This window comes from Zygotorulaspora mrakii, chromosome 4 (assembly GCF_013402915.1).
Source record: "Zygotorulaspora mrakii chromosome 4, complete sequence".
NCBI lineage: Eukaryota > Fungi > Ascomycota > Saccharomycetes > Saccharomycetales > Saccharomycetaceae > Zygotorulaspora > Zygotorulaspora mrakii.
In genome coordinates this window covers 144,010-162,238 of record NC_050722.1, presented here as the reverse complement: position 1 = coordinate 162,238, position 18,229 = coordinate 144,010, and the positions used below count along the sequence as shown (strand labels likewise).

The 18,229-nt window shown below is 39.6% G+C and overlaps 7 protein-coding genes across 7 annotated transcripts; 3 read left to right on the top strand and 4 right to left on the bottom strand.

Moving 5' to 3' along the window:
- Nucleotides 1-69: 69 nt before the first annotated feature.
- SAS2 (histone acetyltransferase) lies at nt 70-1,005 on the top strand (the record flags this gene model as incomplete). Its single annotated transcript, XM_037288198.1, has 1 exon — nt 70-1,005. The coding sequence occupies one exon, from the start codon at nt 70-72 to the stop codon at nt 1,003-1,005; it is 936 nt and encodes a 311-aa protein (XP_037144093.1).
- A 73-nt stretch (nt 1,006-1,078) lies between these two features.
- RAD5 (DNA helicase RAD5) lies at nt 1,079-4,546 on the bottom strand (the record flags this gene model as incomplete). Its single annotated transcript, XM_037288197.1, has 1 exon — nt 1,079-4,546. One exon carries the CDS (start codon nt 4,544-4,546, stop codon nt 1,079-1,081), a length of 3,468 nt encoding a protein of 1,155 aa, XP_037144092.1.
- A 787-nt stretch (nt 4,547-5,333) lies between these two features.
- Nucleotides 5,334-6,314, top strand: DLT1 (Dlt1p; the record flags this gene model as incomplete). The annotated part of the gene is made up of 1 exon (XM_037288196.1): nt 5,334-6,314. One exon carries the CDS (start codon nt 5,334-5,336, stop codon nt 6,312-6,314), a length of 981 nt encoding a protein of 326 aa, XP_037144091.1.
- A 176-nt stretch (nt 6,315-6,490) lies between these two features.
- Nucleotides 6,491-9,452, bottom strand: STO1 (Sto1p; the record flags this gene model as incomplete). The annotated part of the gene is made up of 2 exons (XM_037288195.1): nt 6,491-9,045; nt 9,428-9,452. The coding sequence occupies 2 exons, from the start codon at nt 9,450-9,452 to the stop codon at nt 6,491-6,493; spliced, it is 2,580 nt and encodes an 859-aa protein (XP_037144090.1).
- Nucleotides 9,453-9,640: 188 nt separating this feature from the next.
- On the bottom strand, nt 9,641-12,508 carry EPO1 (Epo1p; the record flags this gene model as incomplete). The annotated part of the gene is made up of 1 exon (XM_037288194.1): nt 9,641-12,508. The coding sequence occupies one exon, from the start codon at nt 12,506-12,508 to the stop codon at nt 9,641-9,643; it is 2,868 nt and encodes a 955-aa protein (XP_037144089.1).
- Nucleotides 12,509-12,816: 308 nt separating this feature from the next.
- On the bottom strand, nt 12,817-13,179 carry PKR1 (Pkr1p; the record flags this gene model as incomplete). The annotated part of the gene is made up of 1 exon (XM_037288193.1): nt 12,817-13,179. The coding sequence occupies one exon, from the start codon at nt 13,177-13,179 to the stop codon at nt 12,817-12,819; it is 363 nt and encodes a 120-aa protein (XP_037144088.1).
- Nucleotides 13,180-15,397: 2,218 nt separating this feature from the next.
- Nucleotides 15,398-18,193, top strand: TMA108 (Tma108p; the record flags this gene model as incomplete). The annotated part of the gene is made up of 1 exon (XM_037288192.1): nt 15,398-18,193. One exon carries the CDS (start codon nt 15,398-15,400, stop codon nt 18,191-18,193), a length of 2,796 nt encoding a protein of 931 aa, XP_037144087.1.
- Between the last annotated feature and the right edge of the window lie 36 nt (nt 18,194-18,229).

Genomic DNA, 18,229 nt, shown 5'->3' with positions numbered 1-18,229 from the left:
AAGAATACAATCATCAAGTTTGGATACTGCTATTTGATTTATCCAAGTGAATGCCAGAGTTCTCTAGAAATGGGGAAAAGAATGGGGAAGGGAGAAAAAGATATTCTTTACGGGATCCTGAGTGAGAGAAACATTAAGCACATTCAATTTGGTATTGACAAGAGATTCCCCAGCTGGTATGGGAGCAATGCATATTTCAATCTTGAAACGAGACTACTGGGCTTCAAGGAAGATCAAAGAGTGGTAAAGAAGGTTGAGCGCTGCCAGTTTTGGTTGGATACGCTGTATATTTGTGAATATTGCTTCAAGTACACGGACGACGAAGAACAGTATATCGCACATGAAGCTAATTGCAAATACAAGGGCCGTGCTCCAGGCAAGATCATGTATAAAAGCCCTACATATACCATCAGGCGAGTTAAAGGCTCGAAACATCAATTGTTTTGCCAGTGCCTTTGCCTATTTACGAAGCTATTTCTGGATAACAAATCCATGTACTTCAAAGTTGATCACTATGAGTTTTATATTGTCTATGAAACCGAATCAACGAAGCCAATGGGATTCTTCTCGAAAGACCTTGTTTCTTATCAGCAAAACAATCTAGCGTGCATTCTCACATTCCCTCCATATCAGAGACGTCGACTTGGCTCTTTACTTTTGGAGTTTTCTTATGAATTATCAAAAAGTGAAGGGATTTTATCAGGCCCTGAATTGCCACTCTCACCATTTGGCTTGATAAGCTACTTGAAGTACTGGTCAAAAGTAATATGTTATGAATTGACCACAGGCGAATTGGCTAATTTTGGGAGACTTACACTTGAGGACATTGCTACTGTATCGGGAATGCGAATACAGGACATTATTTTGACATTAAAATATCTTAATTGCCTTGGAGAATCAAATGATATATATCTGACCCCTTTGAAAAATAATTTGAAAAAATACGGTTCTAAAAGAAATGATATCTTTTCCTTAGAGGAGGAATACCTGCTCATTGACGGCTAATCGATTCAGTTATGACCATCTAATTGTTACAGTGACTACATATTACCAAGCATGATAGAAACTAATTCGCGGCTCATTCAAAGAGCATTTGGATATCTTGAAGCCTCCGCTTCTTTCTTTCCTCCTCATCGGCATCCATAGCTTCTCCGATTGTGCGCTTTCTCTCCTGTATTTTCAGCATTTTTTCTTCAATGCTGTTTTCCATGATGAATCTCGTCACCTTTACGTTGCTTGTTTGCCCAATTCTATGTATTCTGTCAATCGCTTGATCTTCCATACTAGGTGACCACCAAGGATCCATCATGAAAGCATACGATGCACAAGTCAAATTCAAACCTACACCACCTGCTTTCAATGAGAGTAGAAGAATTTTTTGTTTGCTCAAACTCTTCACACCAAATTCTTCCAGAACGGTCGCTCTCTCTTTCAAGTTCAGTCGCCCATCGAATTTATAAATTTTGACCTCATTTGATGCGAACGTCTCGTTAAGCTCGTTTTCGAGCACATCTAGGTAGGATGAGAACTGAGAAAATATAACAACCTGTTCGCCTAAAGCAGTGTCCCGTAGTACCTTTAGGTGTTTTATTAGTGCCTCAACTTTCGCTGGCTTTTGATCACAGTTGCACGGAACAATTTTCGGGGATTCACCTTCTTTGAGCTCTACTTTCACTAAATTGTTATAGCTCACAAGTTCACGACAGTTTGGACATTTTGTTTCAAGCTTTTTCTCCTTCTGAAACTCGAAATACTCCATGATACATTTTTCGCAGAAACCATGTCCACACTCCAAAAACAATGCTTTATCCAACGAAATTGGTTCAGTCGTACATATAGAACATTCAATATTTTCAAGAAGCTCTGCACTGTCATACATTTTTTGTACATTAGATATAGCAATCTGCATTTTCCTTGCATCAAATTCATAAGAGAAACCCTCTCCTGCTGCACCTTGAGTTAAACTTTTAAGATCTTCGTTCACTAGCTGATTACTTGTTGAAAGATCCTCATCATTCTCATCTCTAGAGCCCAATAGCTTAATGTCACAGCATATTTGCCGGAGCCTCAAAATATGTACTAGAATCGTAGAGTATTTCCTCAATAAATCACCTTGAGCCAGGCCTGATCTCACGGAATTTTCAGCTTTGCCCAAAAAATATTTATATACATGGTCTTGTGTTTTATTGAAGGGCAATCTTTCTACAACAATGTCTTTGGGTGGTAACTCTACCAAAAGCTTTCCGTCGGCATCCTTCATCTGCTTTGTTCTTCTCAGAGACACCGGAACCATAATGGCGTTCACAACATCAAATGCCTTCTTATATTGTTTCTTTTCAAATGGTTCCGAGACGAGCATCTTCCAATAAGAAATTTGCGACCATGGCTCAAGCCTTAAAAATTTGACCAAACTGTATAGATCATCAAGTCTGTTAATTATAGGAGTGCCGGTTAGCACCCATCTGCGCTTTCCAGCAAGCTGCAAAACTGCTTTTGAAGTTCTCGTCATCCTATTTCTAATGGTATGTCCCTCGTCAATAACAATACGGAAAAATTCTACAGAAAACAATCCAGATGAAACGGTATGACTGCTACTAGTATCTTTTTCTTTGATGATTTTACTCCATTCGTTTTGAACAATTCCATATGTTGTCAAGACAACCGTAGGAGGGTTGTTTGTTTTGGTCAATAATGTTTTCAAGCTGCTAACATTTCCTCCGTAATATATTTCACTGCGCATGCTTTTTGACGCATTGGCTTTCTCGAATTCTAAGTTCCATTGATTTAACAACGACATAGGTACAACGACAAGCGTCGTATGTGATACATAGGGAATATTTTGGGATTGAGGTGGAAAATCGCTACCCTCGGTTCCAAAAAGTTGTTTGGAGGATGCTTCGGAATCAATAGGTGCCGAGAATATGAGTGCCAATGTGGAGATTGTTTTACCTAGACCCATCTCATCAGACAAGATCCCCCCTTTCATCATTGTTTTCATGATTGGCTTTTCCGTAGAAAACTCGCCAGTATGTAAATTTGCGTAAAAGCGTTGTTCAGCACTCGCTTTGGGGGTACGATCTCCTGACCTTTGGCTTTCCCACGACATATCTTTTGGCCACTTGAATTGCTGCCACAACGGATTTATCATCATACTATTATCAACTTTGGAAAAATCGTCGTATTCAGATAATTTTTCAAACTCCTGCTCTCTTCGAAGCATCCACGCCAGACCTTGCTTCTGATATCGTCGTAAATTTAGTTTGAACTCTTCTTTGGGTGGCTCAAGTTCAGGTAAATCTCTTAAGAAATCAATGGATTGTGTGGCTTTGTAAAAAAATTTCAATTGGTTCATGTTCATAATATTTTCCTCTTCATTTGCATCATTATCAGTTTCACTACATGGACTGGTTATATCAACCAAATCTTTGTCATCGTCAAGATCGATGATATCGATCTCATCACGACTATCTTTATCTTCATTTTCTAATATCTCACTCTGCCTAATAGGCTTAATATTTAGTTTATCAAATAGTGAAAGCAGACTCATAATTCTTGTCCCATTTTCGAGCTCTTCGGATGTTTCTACAATTGGTTGAGTACTGCTATCCCATCTTCTTTTAGAACTGTCATGTATTGTCTTGCTTTGTCCTTCTATCGGCGATGAAGTATCAAAAATTCTGAAAGAGAGAAAACAATCCAACTGAAATATAAAATTGTCACCAATGCTGAGTCTCTTGTTATCGCAAAAAATCATTGTTGCCTCGAATTCGACCTCGTTGGTCTGCAGCAATGGAAATAAGATTCTGGCAATATCCCCCGGTACTCTGCCAATTTCACGCTCATTGACAGCATCATATATTTTAACATAGCTAGCCATAGACGCTTTCTTGCTTCGGTTGGCATGGCTGACCTTCGACATTGTAAGGCTACCAGTAGACAGACCAATCTTGAGCTTCGTTGCATATTTTATAGGTCTCACAGTGGGCCTCGTTGCCATTGCATTCACCTGCAAAGATCCTATAAACCTTCTAGAGTGTGATTCAGTTTTGAGTCTTTTTGATGTTCGCTGCCCATTTTCTTCTTGATGGTTGCGTGGAGACGGTAAAGATGCTACTGGGATGGGCGTGACAAGGCTCTCCGTGTCAGGCAATGTGTCTCCATAGTTTACTGAGCATGCAGCTGGTGAACTTGGTCGCTCGAAATGATGTTCTAAGGCCTTAGATAAAACATTGTTTTCTTTCGAGTACATTCTGCACAGTAACTCTGCTCTTTCCAAAGGAACCCCAGGAACTATGTTTCTGAAGTGCTCTACATTCTTTTTCAAACATGAGGCAGGAGAGTTGGAAGATGTGTCTGTCTCTTCTATCATGACTGGTGAATCATCCACTCCTTCTTGACTACTTGGTTTCTCAGTGAAAAGAAAGGATTTTGCATTCTCCAAATTTCCCTGAAACGATAGCTTCTGCTCTTCAATGTCTTTAAATTCCTGTGACGATTCTAGCTCGTCTTTGAAAAATCTCTTTTTCGGTAGGTTTTCTTCTGTCATACTCACAGTATCCACAACGTGCGTTATAGCTGACGCTTTGTTTTTGGCTGCGTCAAGCTGTGTCACTATCTCTCCTTACAACAGCTATTATGAGAGAGTCACTTTTGCAACCAAAACAGTCATTATACCAGACTACCTTCTTACAAGCCTGCGAGTTTAGTGTTTAGGTGGCCATCGATGTTCATTTTGCTGGTGACGCGTATCGGGCTTGCGTGATTCAAAGAGGGTAACATTATTCTCACGATGGGGAAAGCTTGTTAACTCTAAGGCATACCATTGCTAAACCTATCGTTGATCCCATTGACTAGCCTCCTGTATTAGCTGATGCTCCATCGTAGAGTGAGTAGTTTTTTAGCCGCTATCATCGTCTCTCTTGCTATTTTAGAGGCCCTTGTAAACAGTGTGTCTCAGCTTACGATATGTCGACTTGAGGCAACAAGTACTATATCAATATCAGTATTTCTAAGATATCCTGCTATAAAAACATTGGAGATTAAACGGGTGCCAAAAACATTGTCCTGTGAAGGATGTAGTATGTGTGTCTTGTTGATCTTAACAAGTAGAGAAGTCGCTCCGCGAGAGAAAAGGACAACGATTAACAGACAAATTAATTATATTTAGAAAAAGCATCATCCAAGATTAAATCAATCTCGATTTATTGGACAACTCTATTTATTCCATTTGTTGGCGGCTCGATGGAATTTGAAAAGTAGCTAGAGACTGATCTTGAGGTTTTTGTGTTGTGTTGTGTTGGGTTTCTGTGGTTTTATCTTCGCTTCATTCAGCAATGAAGCCTAACGGGAGATTGAAAGTCTGGCTCTATAGAGGATCTCTAGGTATTACAGTATTATTTCTTCTGGGATTCTCTATTGTGCTTCCAGTCGATTCTATAGCACAGGCCTTTCAGTCTTCTAATAATGCGTTTAACACATTTATTGTAATTGGAGCGCTTGTCGCTTTTGGAGTCGTAGGCATCGTGATAGTTTTTGGTCGTATATTATTCTACAGGAGCTGTATACAAGATATTCCCAGAAGGTACATTCCGATAGCACCCGGGGATCTTCCGCATTCTCGAAGTAGGAACATGATCTTAGAGAATATGGAGCGGTCTAAAGATTTAAGTTTGCTGTTTAAGAAACCAAAGCACCCAGTTATACACCCGGGGTTGGAACCACCTGTCGGATGTGATGAACCCAAATTTGAAAAAATCTTTCCCGAGTTTTTGAACTACAGTACATGTATTAAGAGTCTAGCCGATAGACTAAAGTATCAAGGAATTTTCCTAAACAATCAGAGTGTTGACATAAAGCTTGGTGATACTGTAGCAGATGTGGTACGAAATCAGTTCATGGTAGGCTGTAGTGATCAGGGTGTCTTGGAGAATACCCAGCGTTTCATCGATTTATATGAAACAATACAGTTTTCTGGAAAAGAACCCACAAGAGAACAGTTTATCGAATTTGTTTCATTGGCTATTTATTTTGTTGATCTTTCTTCCACAAGAGATAAGAGACAGACAGTATTGGACCCGAATTCTAATTTTCAACCCGAAATCAATTTCAATGGTGATATGTGGAACACAGAGGTTTCCAGAATCCCAACAAATATTTCCGTTAATCCAATTCAAGAAGTTGACTCATATAATCAAGATTCGGAATTACTTCCAGAGGGCGGTACGTACCTGAGGAAGGTAAATTCAAGCAGTACTGTCGCGGTGCGAATGCCCTCTCATGAAATACCTAGCATGCATCCTAATGAACACTTTTAAGCGAGAAATCAGGATAATAAATGTACTCTCATCAAAATGACCCCCTTTCTCACGGGCTCTTAGAGTAATGATGTTTTTCAAGCCATTTAAATGTAGATTGTAATGCGTAATATTATTCTACAAGTTAACAAATATATGTAAATACCTATCATTTTACTCTTTTGCATTTTTTTTTTTCAAATCATATTGACTTCTTCAATCCATGTGAGCAGACGTATCTTAGTTTGTTCGTGAGCGCAGGCTGTATCAATGCCAGCTTTGATGTTTTCCACTAAGGGTCTGAACTCTCTTGAATGCTTTCTTAACGCGCTTTTTATAAAACTCATTGAAGTTTCATATTTCCATAAAAGATTCAACCTTGGTATATCGTCTGACACATCGATATCCATGTCATCCGAAAGTTCTGGAATGGAGATCTCTTCGTGAGGCTGAATTTGCAAAATGGATATCGTACCAGTTACTATTGTGAAAAGCTTTTCAAACAGGTACTGAAGACAATCAGAATTTTCAGTATGTTGTGATAAGTTTCTAAAGGTTGATTCAATTGAAGTTGCATCCACCAAACCATAATTTATATCATGATCTTCCGTGAATGAAAAGTTTAATATAGCAATTGGAGTCACAAATCCAGCGTGCTTGAAAGCATCAACAATCAAAAAGCCATTTTGTGAATTTGTATTCCAAAATCTAAGAACAGCTTCCACTATGGTAAATTGTAGCAGCTCGTCTGAAATCTCTAGTTTGCTGAAAATTTGATTTAGATCATTCTTCAAATCACTGATATATTTATTGGCATGCGACAAGGATCTACTCCCTGAATGGACTACTGTTTGAACTAGTAGTGCGACAACGAAGCGATCAAAGTTTGAAATTATAGAACCAAATTCCTGTTTCATACTACCCAGTATGTTTTCTAGTTCACTGATCTCTCGTGAGTCATTTTGTTTGTGAATATAGTCCAAAATCAGACGAACTTGCTCGGACATTGGAACCGAATCCTGTTTGAAGAAAAGATCACTTTTCTTCACGTCTGAATCGTTGATAATATGTCCAGGAACGAACAGCGATTGATAATATTTGACCAACTGCTCTCTTGGTACATATGAGCTATCAAGATATTTTTTAAATTCTTCTGGCAAACTGTCCTCGACATCCAACGTATTAGAGGTTAATCTCAGTTCCTTACGTATTAGATTTTTGGCAAACACCATCTTTGGGTTGTATACAACATGTCCAAATCTTAAAGAGTCGTTTTCCCACTCGTTCCATTTCCAAGAGAAGTTGAAGTTACTCATTTGAATAGAAAACCAATCTAAATACCTCATTTTCAGTTCCAAATCTAAGTTGTCCAAGTTGTTGTAGAAAAATCTGAACGCTCTACCAAAAACAGGAGCAATAGCTTTAGGCGAATTTTGACAGATTTCGACTAAAAGTGTGTAAAAATAGGCAAAGGGTTGTGAGACATCCGGTAACTTGAAAATCAGGCTGAGTGTAGTTTCTATGGCTAGATCTTCAATTTTAAAGGTCGACGCTAAAGGATCCTCTTCATAAGTCGATGCTAGTTGGGCAATTGATATACCAGGTTCAGCAAATATACCCGGTTTGAAAAATGTATCCAAAGAAATGATTTGTTTTGCAACTTCTTTCCTGTTGAATTCCAAGCTCTCAACTATATCAATGATAATATCGTTGAAGATCTGTCCCGCATATGTCGTTATGGGAACAACAGTCTCAAAATCACCGACTGAGTTTGGTAGATATACGTGGAATGCATATCTCGGGTTTCTCCACATGCTATCAACGGAACCCATCTTCATATTCAAGTAGCTAAATGGAACTAATTCCTCCACCGATGGCAACTTCAATTGCTCATTGAAACCATGATCAACTGCTTGTTCTGGTAGTAGATGTAACCATTCGGGAAAAATCTTGGACAACTGTTCCATATCATAAGCCAGAGCTTTTTTCACGTTAGGCAAAACAATTGTGCTCAATTCTAAACTTTGATAGGGACTATTTTTATTGTACTCCTTCAAAAGGTCGATATCGGAAGTAGCTACAGAGTAGTTCTGTTCAACAAATGTAACGAGCTCTTCAACCATGCTTTGAAGAGCCTTATCTTCCCTGTTAAATATAAACAAATAAGGTATGTCCAAAAGAGTATTTGTGTAAATTTCTTCAGACAATGGATTTCTTTTTGATAAATCCTTGCTCTTTAGTGCGATACTCAACTCTAGTAACGATCTGAAAATATCAACAATTTCATCACGTATCAAAATTGGTGACAAAGTGGCCAAGAATCTCAGAATCAATTTAACCTTATTCCAGGGTCCAGTTTCATTTGAAGTAGCTGAAAAATTCTCATTGGTAGCCTCATTGCAATACTTTTGCAACTCTTCAAAGAAGAAATTGATCACGCTCTTTGCTGCAACCTCATTCTCTTTATTAACCACCATTGTTAGAAGGCCAATCGCAGGCAATTTGTGTGGCTGTTCGAACACTACTGCTCGAAAAGTTTTCAACAGTGCTTCGTTAAAATAATCTTCATGGCCATATTCATTCACAATGGCGTCACTTAAGAACTTGATATCCTCAGGAAAAGCTCTCACAGACTCTCCAATCGTGCGAATATCCGGCATCATCTCCTTACATAGTTGAACCACTGGTGGTACCCTCTGTCTTTTAGGCATCCGTGGCCTGAAATCACGGGGACCAGTATCATCGTCGAAATCTATAGGTAAAATCATGACCTTGTTAGTAACCCTTCCTCCTCTCAGTAATTAGAGAAGTAAACATATATAATAATCAAAATGAGGAGCATTTTGCATATTTAAAACTCTCTGAAATAGTCAAATTGAACCTTTATTTTTTATTACCATGCCACAAAAACACGAGTTGATGACTTCAAATTTCAATTTAACACATTTTATTAATTTTTGGTATTTTCTGAAAAATGGAATTCCGTCATCATTTCTCAGGCGGTAGTTGGCAGCTTATTAGTGACAACGTTTATTCTTTCAGTTGAAACTGGAAAAAGCGTTTCATTTTGACAATTGCGTAGAGGTGCCCATTTAGTGTTTACATCCCAGTCTGATAAATGTTTTTTTACATACCTGCTCTTCTTTTTCTTCCAGACATTCCTATAAAATACTCCAGCAAACGATCAATTGGTGTATCTTCAATCACTTTAGCGAACAACAACAGTTAATTGTACACTCGATGCATTAAATTTCATTTTTCTTTTCGTTAAGATAAATTGATGTAACGTAAGTAATGATAAAATAAGGAATAGTTAGAATGTCTCACTAAAAGTCATTGGTTTTTATTTACCGGATAGTAGTGTTGTTTTCAAGAGCGCCTCTCAGCATTGATATCTCAGCGTTTTTATCCTGTAGTTGGGTATTAAGTGTGGAAATAGTGTGCACAAGGTCAATCGAGCTCGGTTTAGCACCATTCTCTTGTAAAAGCAATTGCTCCTCAGCAATAAATCTTTTTAGTCTTTCGTCATTCAGCTGCTGGATAAGTTGAACGATCTTTGCTGATTTCTTACGTAGTTCAATTTCAAATTCGGCAAGTGACGTACTGTCATTCTCTGTAAGAGAAAAATTGTTATGCGCTAAGTCCTTCAGCTGTGACTCTAAAATAGTTTCTCTTTTGATGGACTCTGCTAATTCAGTTGAAACGAGGGTTATTTCTTGCATTAGCAGTTTATTTTCGTTCAGGATATTCAGCTGCTCCCCAGAAATCGTTATTGTCCTGAACTTTTTGGTATCAATATCTTTATTAACGGCAAATAGCGGTTCGTATGGTTTACCAAGTGTGTTGTCGAAATCAAATCCATCGGGATCAGAAACGTCGCTGTTTTCTCGCCTCTCAGTCCTACCCTCAGTATCTGTCTCCGGTATCGAGCTGTTTTGCTGATCATCTGGCATTTTTTTGGAAGAAGCGGATAAAACTGATATTCGGTTATCAGTCTTTTTGTTTTGTGTACGATAGTGAAAAGTATCATTGTTTGAACTTGGCAAACTATCTATACTGATATTAGTTGGACTTCTTCTCAAGGCTAATTGCGAATCTTCATCACCACCCTTCGTAGGAGAACTAGAAGACATTTTTCTAAGAAAATTTTTTGCCTTTACAAATGAAGTGCGCTTCTTTAACTTGGCACCTGAAGAAGCATTAGAGTTTTTTCTATCAATAGATTCTTTTGAAGCATCAACGCGACCAATGGAGCCTTTTAGCGTAGAATTTCCATCATCGATTGAGTCTGTTGACGTATTCGGAGAATCTTTTCGGCTGAACTCTTTTCCTGTACTTGCTCTACTTGTGTCACTTCTATTCTCCATATCATTTGGAAATTCTTGAGCCGTCACAAAAATGCTATTATTTGCACTTTTTTCTAGTTTATACATTCCTGTACTTTTTTTAGGAACGTTTACTTTCTGGGGAGACTCGCTAAAGGTTGATACAAACGTCGCATTGGAAATTCGATTGCTTGGTTGGCCTGAATCGCCATTATCTCGACTGTGCAGCGATAGAGAACCTAGACCTACCTCGAGGGAAGGCTGTGGCTGTATATCTAGATCATCACCGTCATCTCTCTCATCCCTTTCATCTTTTTCATTTACAATCTCTTGTTCAGTCTGACTGCTATGTGGCAGCACCGTACGTGACTCTTCTTGTTGAACTGAATCCACACTGCCTCCTCGACTTTCGAGTAGACCATTTTTAAAGCTAGCTTCTTTCTCACGTATACGCAACTCCTTGTCCTTCAGATCCTTCTCTTTCTGGCTCAGTAGCCGCGCTTTTGCTTCCAGTTCATTTTGCTGAGGCGCAGAAAGCTTTAATACATTTAATTGACCCTTTGCCTGAGTTAAAGGTGGGACGTTAAGCTGATTATTTAAAGGTGCAGCAGTATTAGACCCATATTCGGTATGAAAGGTACTGGATGGGAAATCGCCAACACTCGGTGCTGAGTTTGAAGGAGCAAAGGATTTTGATGGATTGGAAGAGGAAGTATCTGAAGATTTCCATGTTTGGTATTGTTTAGATTCATTATCAGATGACCATGAAGCATTCTTCGCCATATACATTTCTGTTCGAGGTTGCCTATCGGCTAGAAACTCATTTGATGCTTGCACCTGACCTGGCATTTGGTACGCACTTCCTGCTTGGCGTCCTGGCTGAGGAGTTAATAGAGACATAGAACGAGGGCCATTGCTTGGAAGTGAATTGTATCTCGGTATATCGTGAGGTGAGTAATTTTTGTACTGTTGTTGAGGCTGCTGTGGCTGTTGACGAATGCTTTCAGGGCCACGCATCAGAGAGTTTGCGCGATTCGTGACAATTGGTGAGGATCCTTGAGGGTGTGGAGCCATTCTTCCCTGTATGAAGGGACTCTCGTTATTATAGGTTTGCAGGGACATCGCTCTAGGTTCATAGGGCATGCCCTTTTGTTGTTTGTTTACAGCATTCATTGCCATTTTTCTTTGAGCAAATAAATGTTTTCTATATTCCATATTAGTCATATTGCCGTGATCCTTTGTCATTGTTACTGGAATCATTGGCGCAGTGCTAGTGCCATGACCGTAGCTCTCACCGCCTCTATTACCTGAGGTCTTTATGTCATGAAGTGTAAGCATTGCTTGCTCATTATCTTCCAAAATCACATCCTCATCATCGTCGTAATCGTCTTTATTTGAGTGGGGTTTGCCCTTGCCATGCAAAAATTTTGGGCCCTTGAAGAAACTTGAGAGCGATTTTTGATTTAAAGAGTAGGCTCTTCTTCCAGCTTGGCCTTGCGTCATTTGTGAGCCCGGTCTCATAGAGGAATTCCTTCCGTGGGTTGATTGATATTGTGGTATCTGCGGTCCCATACGCGGACCTGCTGGAGGCCCCATGTTAGCACCCATTGGTGGATAGGATGGATATGCAACTCTGTTAAATGGCTGTTGAGGATTACCTTGAGGCTGCTGCGGTGGTAGCCCTCTAAATTGCGGATTTGTATATTCAGGTTGATTTGAAAAATATTGTTGCGAGCCTCGTCCTGAATACGATGGTTGGTTCGGTATCTCATATCTTATATCCAGGTTGCCTATGTCACTTTGCAGCAACTGGTTCCTCATTTGTGCCTGGGAAGAACCGCGATGACCTGTTCCGCCAGGGTTTCTAATAGCAGACAAACCAGCGTCCATTGTTTGTTATTTACCTTGAAATAAATGTCTTATACCAGCAGCTCTTGACAGCTGAGAAATAACCTATAGAAGGAAGAAACACAATTCAATGTTACGTGTGGCTTTCAATTCTTCGGTACTTCAGTTGTGCACAAATATGTAATGAAACATTCAATTAATTCTTTCTGAAATATCAATGCAATATGCTCGCTCATGTTTTTGAATATAATTCTGGCTCCTACTAAAAAAAGCTGTCCGAAAATCTCACGTGCGAGAAAGCCAAATATTGACGGGATGATTTACATATTAAATAAAAGTATCTGAGCTACTTAAACTTTTCTAGATCTCAGTTGAGATGCTTTCTTGCTTGACGTCAATGAGGCCGTCTCAGCGCTGCTCGAGGATGCCGTAACAGGTCTTTTTTCTTCTTCCGCTTTGCTTTCCGACTCTATAGTTCTGTTATCGCTCAATTTTACATGGTTCAGCTCCTGAACAAACCATGTTACAGCTAGCCAGAGGCATATAGATATTGAGAACAATGCTATGAAATGGATATTACCAGAAGTGGCAAAGATCAACCATCCCAATGTGGCCACAAGCGCCGCAAAAGAAAGATGGGTAGCGATAATAAGCTGAGGCGTCGTTCCAGGTTGAAAAATACTTTCCCATAGTGCCACGAAGAAGTTTGCCATGATGAATTCGACCACAAAAGGCTGCTGATTGTCATTTGTTTAGTGATGATCTGTTGGAATTTCACTAACTGTCATTTTTCAGCTACACGGGCAGCAGGCGCCGGGTAAATTGAGAAAACCTACAGAGCCGAATGTTCGAGGAGCAGTTTACAGTCTCTGAACCGCGAATGAACTGGCCAGCATTCAAAGTTCGCAATAGTGCCACGGTACCACTCAGAATAGTATTCGGTGCAGCTAAAGAACGATGGGGCGGTCGTAGGCCATGGCCCATAACGTGTCTGTTATGTCTGGTGTTTCGCAGATGCTGACGAGCACCATACGGGATGAACGCCTACTATAGTGGACTGAAGTCTCGAGGGAGCACGATCGTAAAAGATAACCTCTTGATCGCGGAATTTCAATAATACTGCTAGTTGTATCCCACTAGGTAAGCTTGAACTGAACCTTCGCCCGTTGCGGAACTATTACTTCATAAAGCATGACACGTACATCTCTTTGCATCTATCAGGAGTCTGTCATCGCCCTGCATCTATCAGGAGTCTGTCATCGCCCTGCATCTGACAGGGTAAAAGTTGAAGAAAACAATTTGTAAAGTATCTGTGCCATTTGTTGATGTATCTATCTCGTCAGCGTTTATCAATGTTGCGAATCAACGACCGATCGCGCGTACTACTCTTGTATTACTATTCTATTTGAAGTTAAAGGGCAGGTGCTTTTCGTTAAGTCCGACTAAATGAAGCAATTAAAAAGGCCCAGTCGTGTGGGCATGTTCTTAAAATCATTAGCTATATACTTGAACGTGCCTACTTGAACGTAGAAAGCACATCCACATGCGTTCTTATAAAATACAGTTACAACACGCTCGGGATCTAGATACCTGCGCCGAAAACGAAAGACCCCGCAACCACGGCTCCCAACGCGATACCGTATTTCCAGGAGATCGGATGAGCAACCATATTTGGGGAAGCAGCGTTACTGGAAGTCCTCGAAGATGCAGAGGAAGCGGAGCTCGATGCAGAGCTGGAAGCTGCAGAAGTTATCGACGAAGCGAATGAACTGACCGAGGACAAAGCTGATGATACCGAAGAGGCACTGACCGACGAAGCGGCAACGGCACCATTAGAGACCAAATTGCTGTTTGTTGTGTGAGCGCTGCTGGACATTCTTTTATTCTAGGTACTGTAATTAATTGAGGTTTTCTGATCTATCTAGAGGGGTTACAGTTTAACACAACAAATTACTCACAGCGTTCAGACATAGGTTTCACTCAATTTATATATGATTGAAGAAACCTCTTTGCCCACTTGATGTTTATATTTGGTGCAGCCTCTTTACCTGATTCGGCTATGACTTAGATCGAGAGCAAGGTACGAAAAGTGAAATGGCTTGGTTTATTTTATTCACAACGAGCTGTTTCATAATCACTTGTGTTGCTAGGGACTTAATTTTTGCCAAGAATAGCAGTATTTGCGATGACGTATGATGGGCGCCTCGTAAAAATAACGTTACAAATGATATCAAGGCAACATTTGTGCTATGTGCAGAGGTCCTCCTTCCTGTATAGAGGAGAAAGCGCTTTTAGTACAACAGAGGATGATCACGGCGGCTATTTGACCGATTTACAGTATGTTACTTTAGCAGCAAGCTCGTCGTAATCAGTCAAGAAATATTCTGTCCATCCAGCCCACACAACGAAACCACTGTCTATGCGCGTGGTGGTGGCTGTAACTTAGGGGTACTGCTGAAGGTTTCTTCGTCAACATAGAGTTTTATATTCCTGCTTTTGGGGAAATAAGCAATGTCCATGCATCCCGAAACATAGCAAGTGTCGCAGTTGAAGGAGGTTTCAGCAGCATCGTTTTAGGTGAGGAAAACTGATACTCAAGTATATGTTATGGAACGAGCTGAGACTCTAGCGCCACGCTCTCCCAGAGAGCTTAGCTTTGAAGCCAAAGGCCGCTTCATTGGGACTTTGTATCGGTCCCTCTCCAGGGTCGTTCACGGACACCGTTAGAACTCTGACTGGTGCTATATATCCTGGGCGAGATGGTTCCGCACACGTGACCATTGTGCGGTTGGGTGAATTTCAAAAAATAGAATTTCTTCTCGAATGCCTGCACATCTTATTGACGGTATGCCCAGCTGAGTCAAAATTAATCTGTCAAAGTTGGCAAGATCCTAACAGTATTGACAATTGAATTTTAGTGGTGCTGTAAGAATGAGTGAGCTCTTGGCGATCACGAATGCCGTAGTGCCTTCACATTATGAATTACACCTCGACATCAATCCATTGAAGACCAATTTCAGAGGATCAGCAAGAATTTCATTGAAACCAACTAATTTAGCAGCTTGTTCAATACAAGACTTGAAACTACATTCTAAGAATCTGGTCATTTTGTCGGCATCCCTTTGTGAAAGCAAGGTTGAGCACCCCCTCGATGTAACATATGACAAGTCCGAGGAAGTAGTTATATTCAATTGTCAGGAACAGATACTTTTCTCGCCTGATAGGAAACTTTTTCTGCATCTGGATTACGTTGGAAGAATCAATGCAATCAAAACGTATCAGGACGAAACAGCAGGGGTTTTCAAAACAAATTTCATGGATCCCAAAACGGGCAAATCGAATAATATGGTGATTGCAACCCATTGTCAACCCTACTTTGCTAGAAGCATATTTCCGTGCGTTGATGAACCTTCTTTAAAAACCACATTTCAATTGACCATCAAGACTCTCTCTCGCTTCAAAGTGATTTCAAACACAAGCAAGGTCTCGTCATCAAAAGTCGGAAATAGTGACCAAAAGTTGACTGTATTTGGTATTACTCCATTGATGGTAACATCAATTTTTGGGTTTGTCGTTGGTGATCTAGAAATGTCTAGAACAGAAGTGCATTCCAATTATTCACCAAACAAGATGCCATTATCAATTTACTCGCCATCGAATATTGAAAATGCAGCCTTTGCGCTTGACACAGTCCAGAAATATATACCCATCTTAGAAGAGTTCTTTGATAAAAAATGTCCTCTTGATAAATTGGATTTCGTTTTGTTACCCTTTTTGAAAGATATGGCAATGGAAAATTTTGGTCTTATTACTGTTCAAATGAATCATTTACTGTTGACGCCAACTGTACTAGCAAATAATGATGTTAGACAACAAGTGCAACAACTAATCGTGCATGAGTTGGTTCATCAATGGATGGGTAACTATCTCTCTTTCCAGTCGTTTGAATATCTATGGTTCAACGAATCATTCGCCACTTGGTGTGCCTGTGAAGTTCTTGAAAAAAGTGGCGATTTACCGAACTATTGGACAAGCAAAGCATATTTGGTTGATCAGACAGGTACTGCCATGTCGTCAGACTCTGATTCGCATACGCTAAGTATAGCAGCAGCTTCTCTGAAAGCAACAATGAACTCACCATCACAGACCAAAGATCTTTTTGACGCGCACTCATATGCTAAAGGCATCGCTATTTTGAGGGGTATGTCGCTCTCTACTGGCGAGGAGTTTTTTAAAAAAGCTTTGCAAAAAGTTTTCAAAGATGAGTCCCTCCATAAGAATAGTATCAAGCCAATTAATATCATATATCATATGGCTAACACTCTTAAATCTCAAAATATATCTAATCACTTCAGTTCATGGTGTCGAACAGCTGGATTACCTATCGTATCAGTAGAGCTGATTGAAGAAAGTAACAAAACAAAAACCAAACTTGTCCAACACAGGTATATAACTAGTGGAGATACTGACTATGAGGATGTGCCATATTCTATTCCTCTATTTATTCAGCTGCCAAATACCGAATTGGATACGAAACATATCCTAATGACAGACCGAACTCTGAAGATCGATTATCCGATACTACTTTGTAATCACGAATCGCAGGGCTACTATCATGTATCTTACGAATCAGATGAATTTTACAAACAAATAAATCAACATTTAACAAACGGCGATTTATCGGAAATTGACTTGGTTAAAATTTTCACCGATTTACAATACTACATTGGTGATTCAGCATATCAAAAGCCCATTCACTTGTCCGGATTGCAAAATTTACTACAGCATTTATCATCAGATGAAGTTGACCTCAAACGACATGCCAAATATTGGCTTGCCATGAGAAGCGGTCTGATAGCATTGGGGAAAGTTGAACAATTATCGGCAGCAAATGGGAATTTCGCACATGACTACATTTATTCCGTTGTCACTCCCTTGATTAAGAAAATTAATTGGCCGGTAGGAAAATTTGAGGAGGGGACTTATTCTTCTTATCAACTCGATTGTATGTCTAAGCTCCTCTTCATGGGTAGAGAACTACCAAATATTTGTGAGCTGTGTCATAATTATTTCAATCATATCTTGCAGGGACCTCCATCAAGCGTTCCAATCGAAATTGTTGAGAGTGTTTTTGCAGTTATATCGCAAAGTGCCAAAAACACTAAACAATGGAAAAGACTGTTTGAGCTAGCCAATTCCTGTGAAGGCATCAAAGAGAATGTTTCATTTTTAAATATTAATACACCGGTGCACTCTGATGCATTACAATTTTACGCCATTAATTACATGTGTTTCTCGAAAAATTTTGGGATTATAAAAAAAACATTGGAGTTTATTGCAGCTAACTTAGAAATCAGTGGCATCGATTCGGCGCTGTTAGGCCTTACTTATAATGCATATCAAAAACCTAAAGGTGATCAGAGTGATTGTCAAATACGGGAAATCGTATGGGAATGGTTCAGAACCCATTTTGATGTTTGGGTCCGTAGTTGTGTGAGAAAAGATGCGTCAAGTGATAATAAAAGGACGTCACTTTCATCAATTGCATTTCATGTCTTCAAAATGTTCGCTGCTGATGAAGAAATTGTGGACGAGTTTTTGGAGATAACTCAGGATTCTTTTTTGGATATTTTGAGTGCCAAAGATTACTGGGAAATTGTAAAGTCAACTCACAGTGAAGACAAGCAGTTACTGGAGAAAACGATGAAATATGATGTCTTTAATTGAGGAAACTATATCAAAATAATATTTTTAAAAACTGTA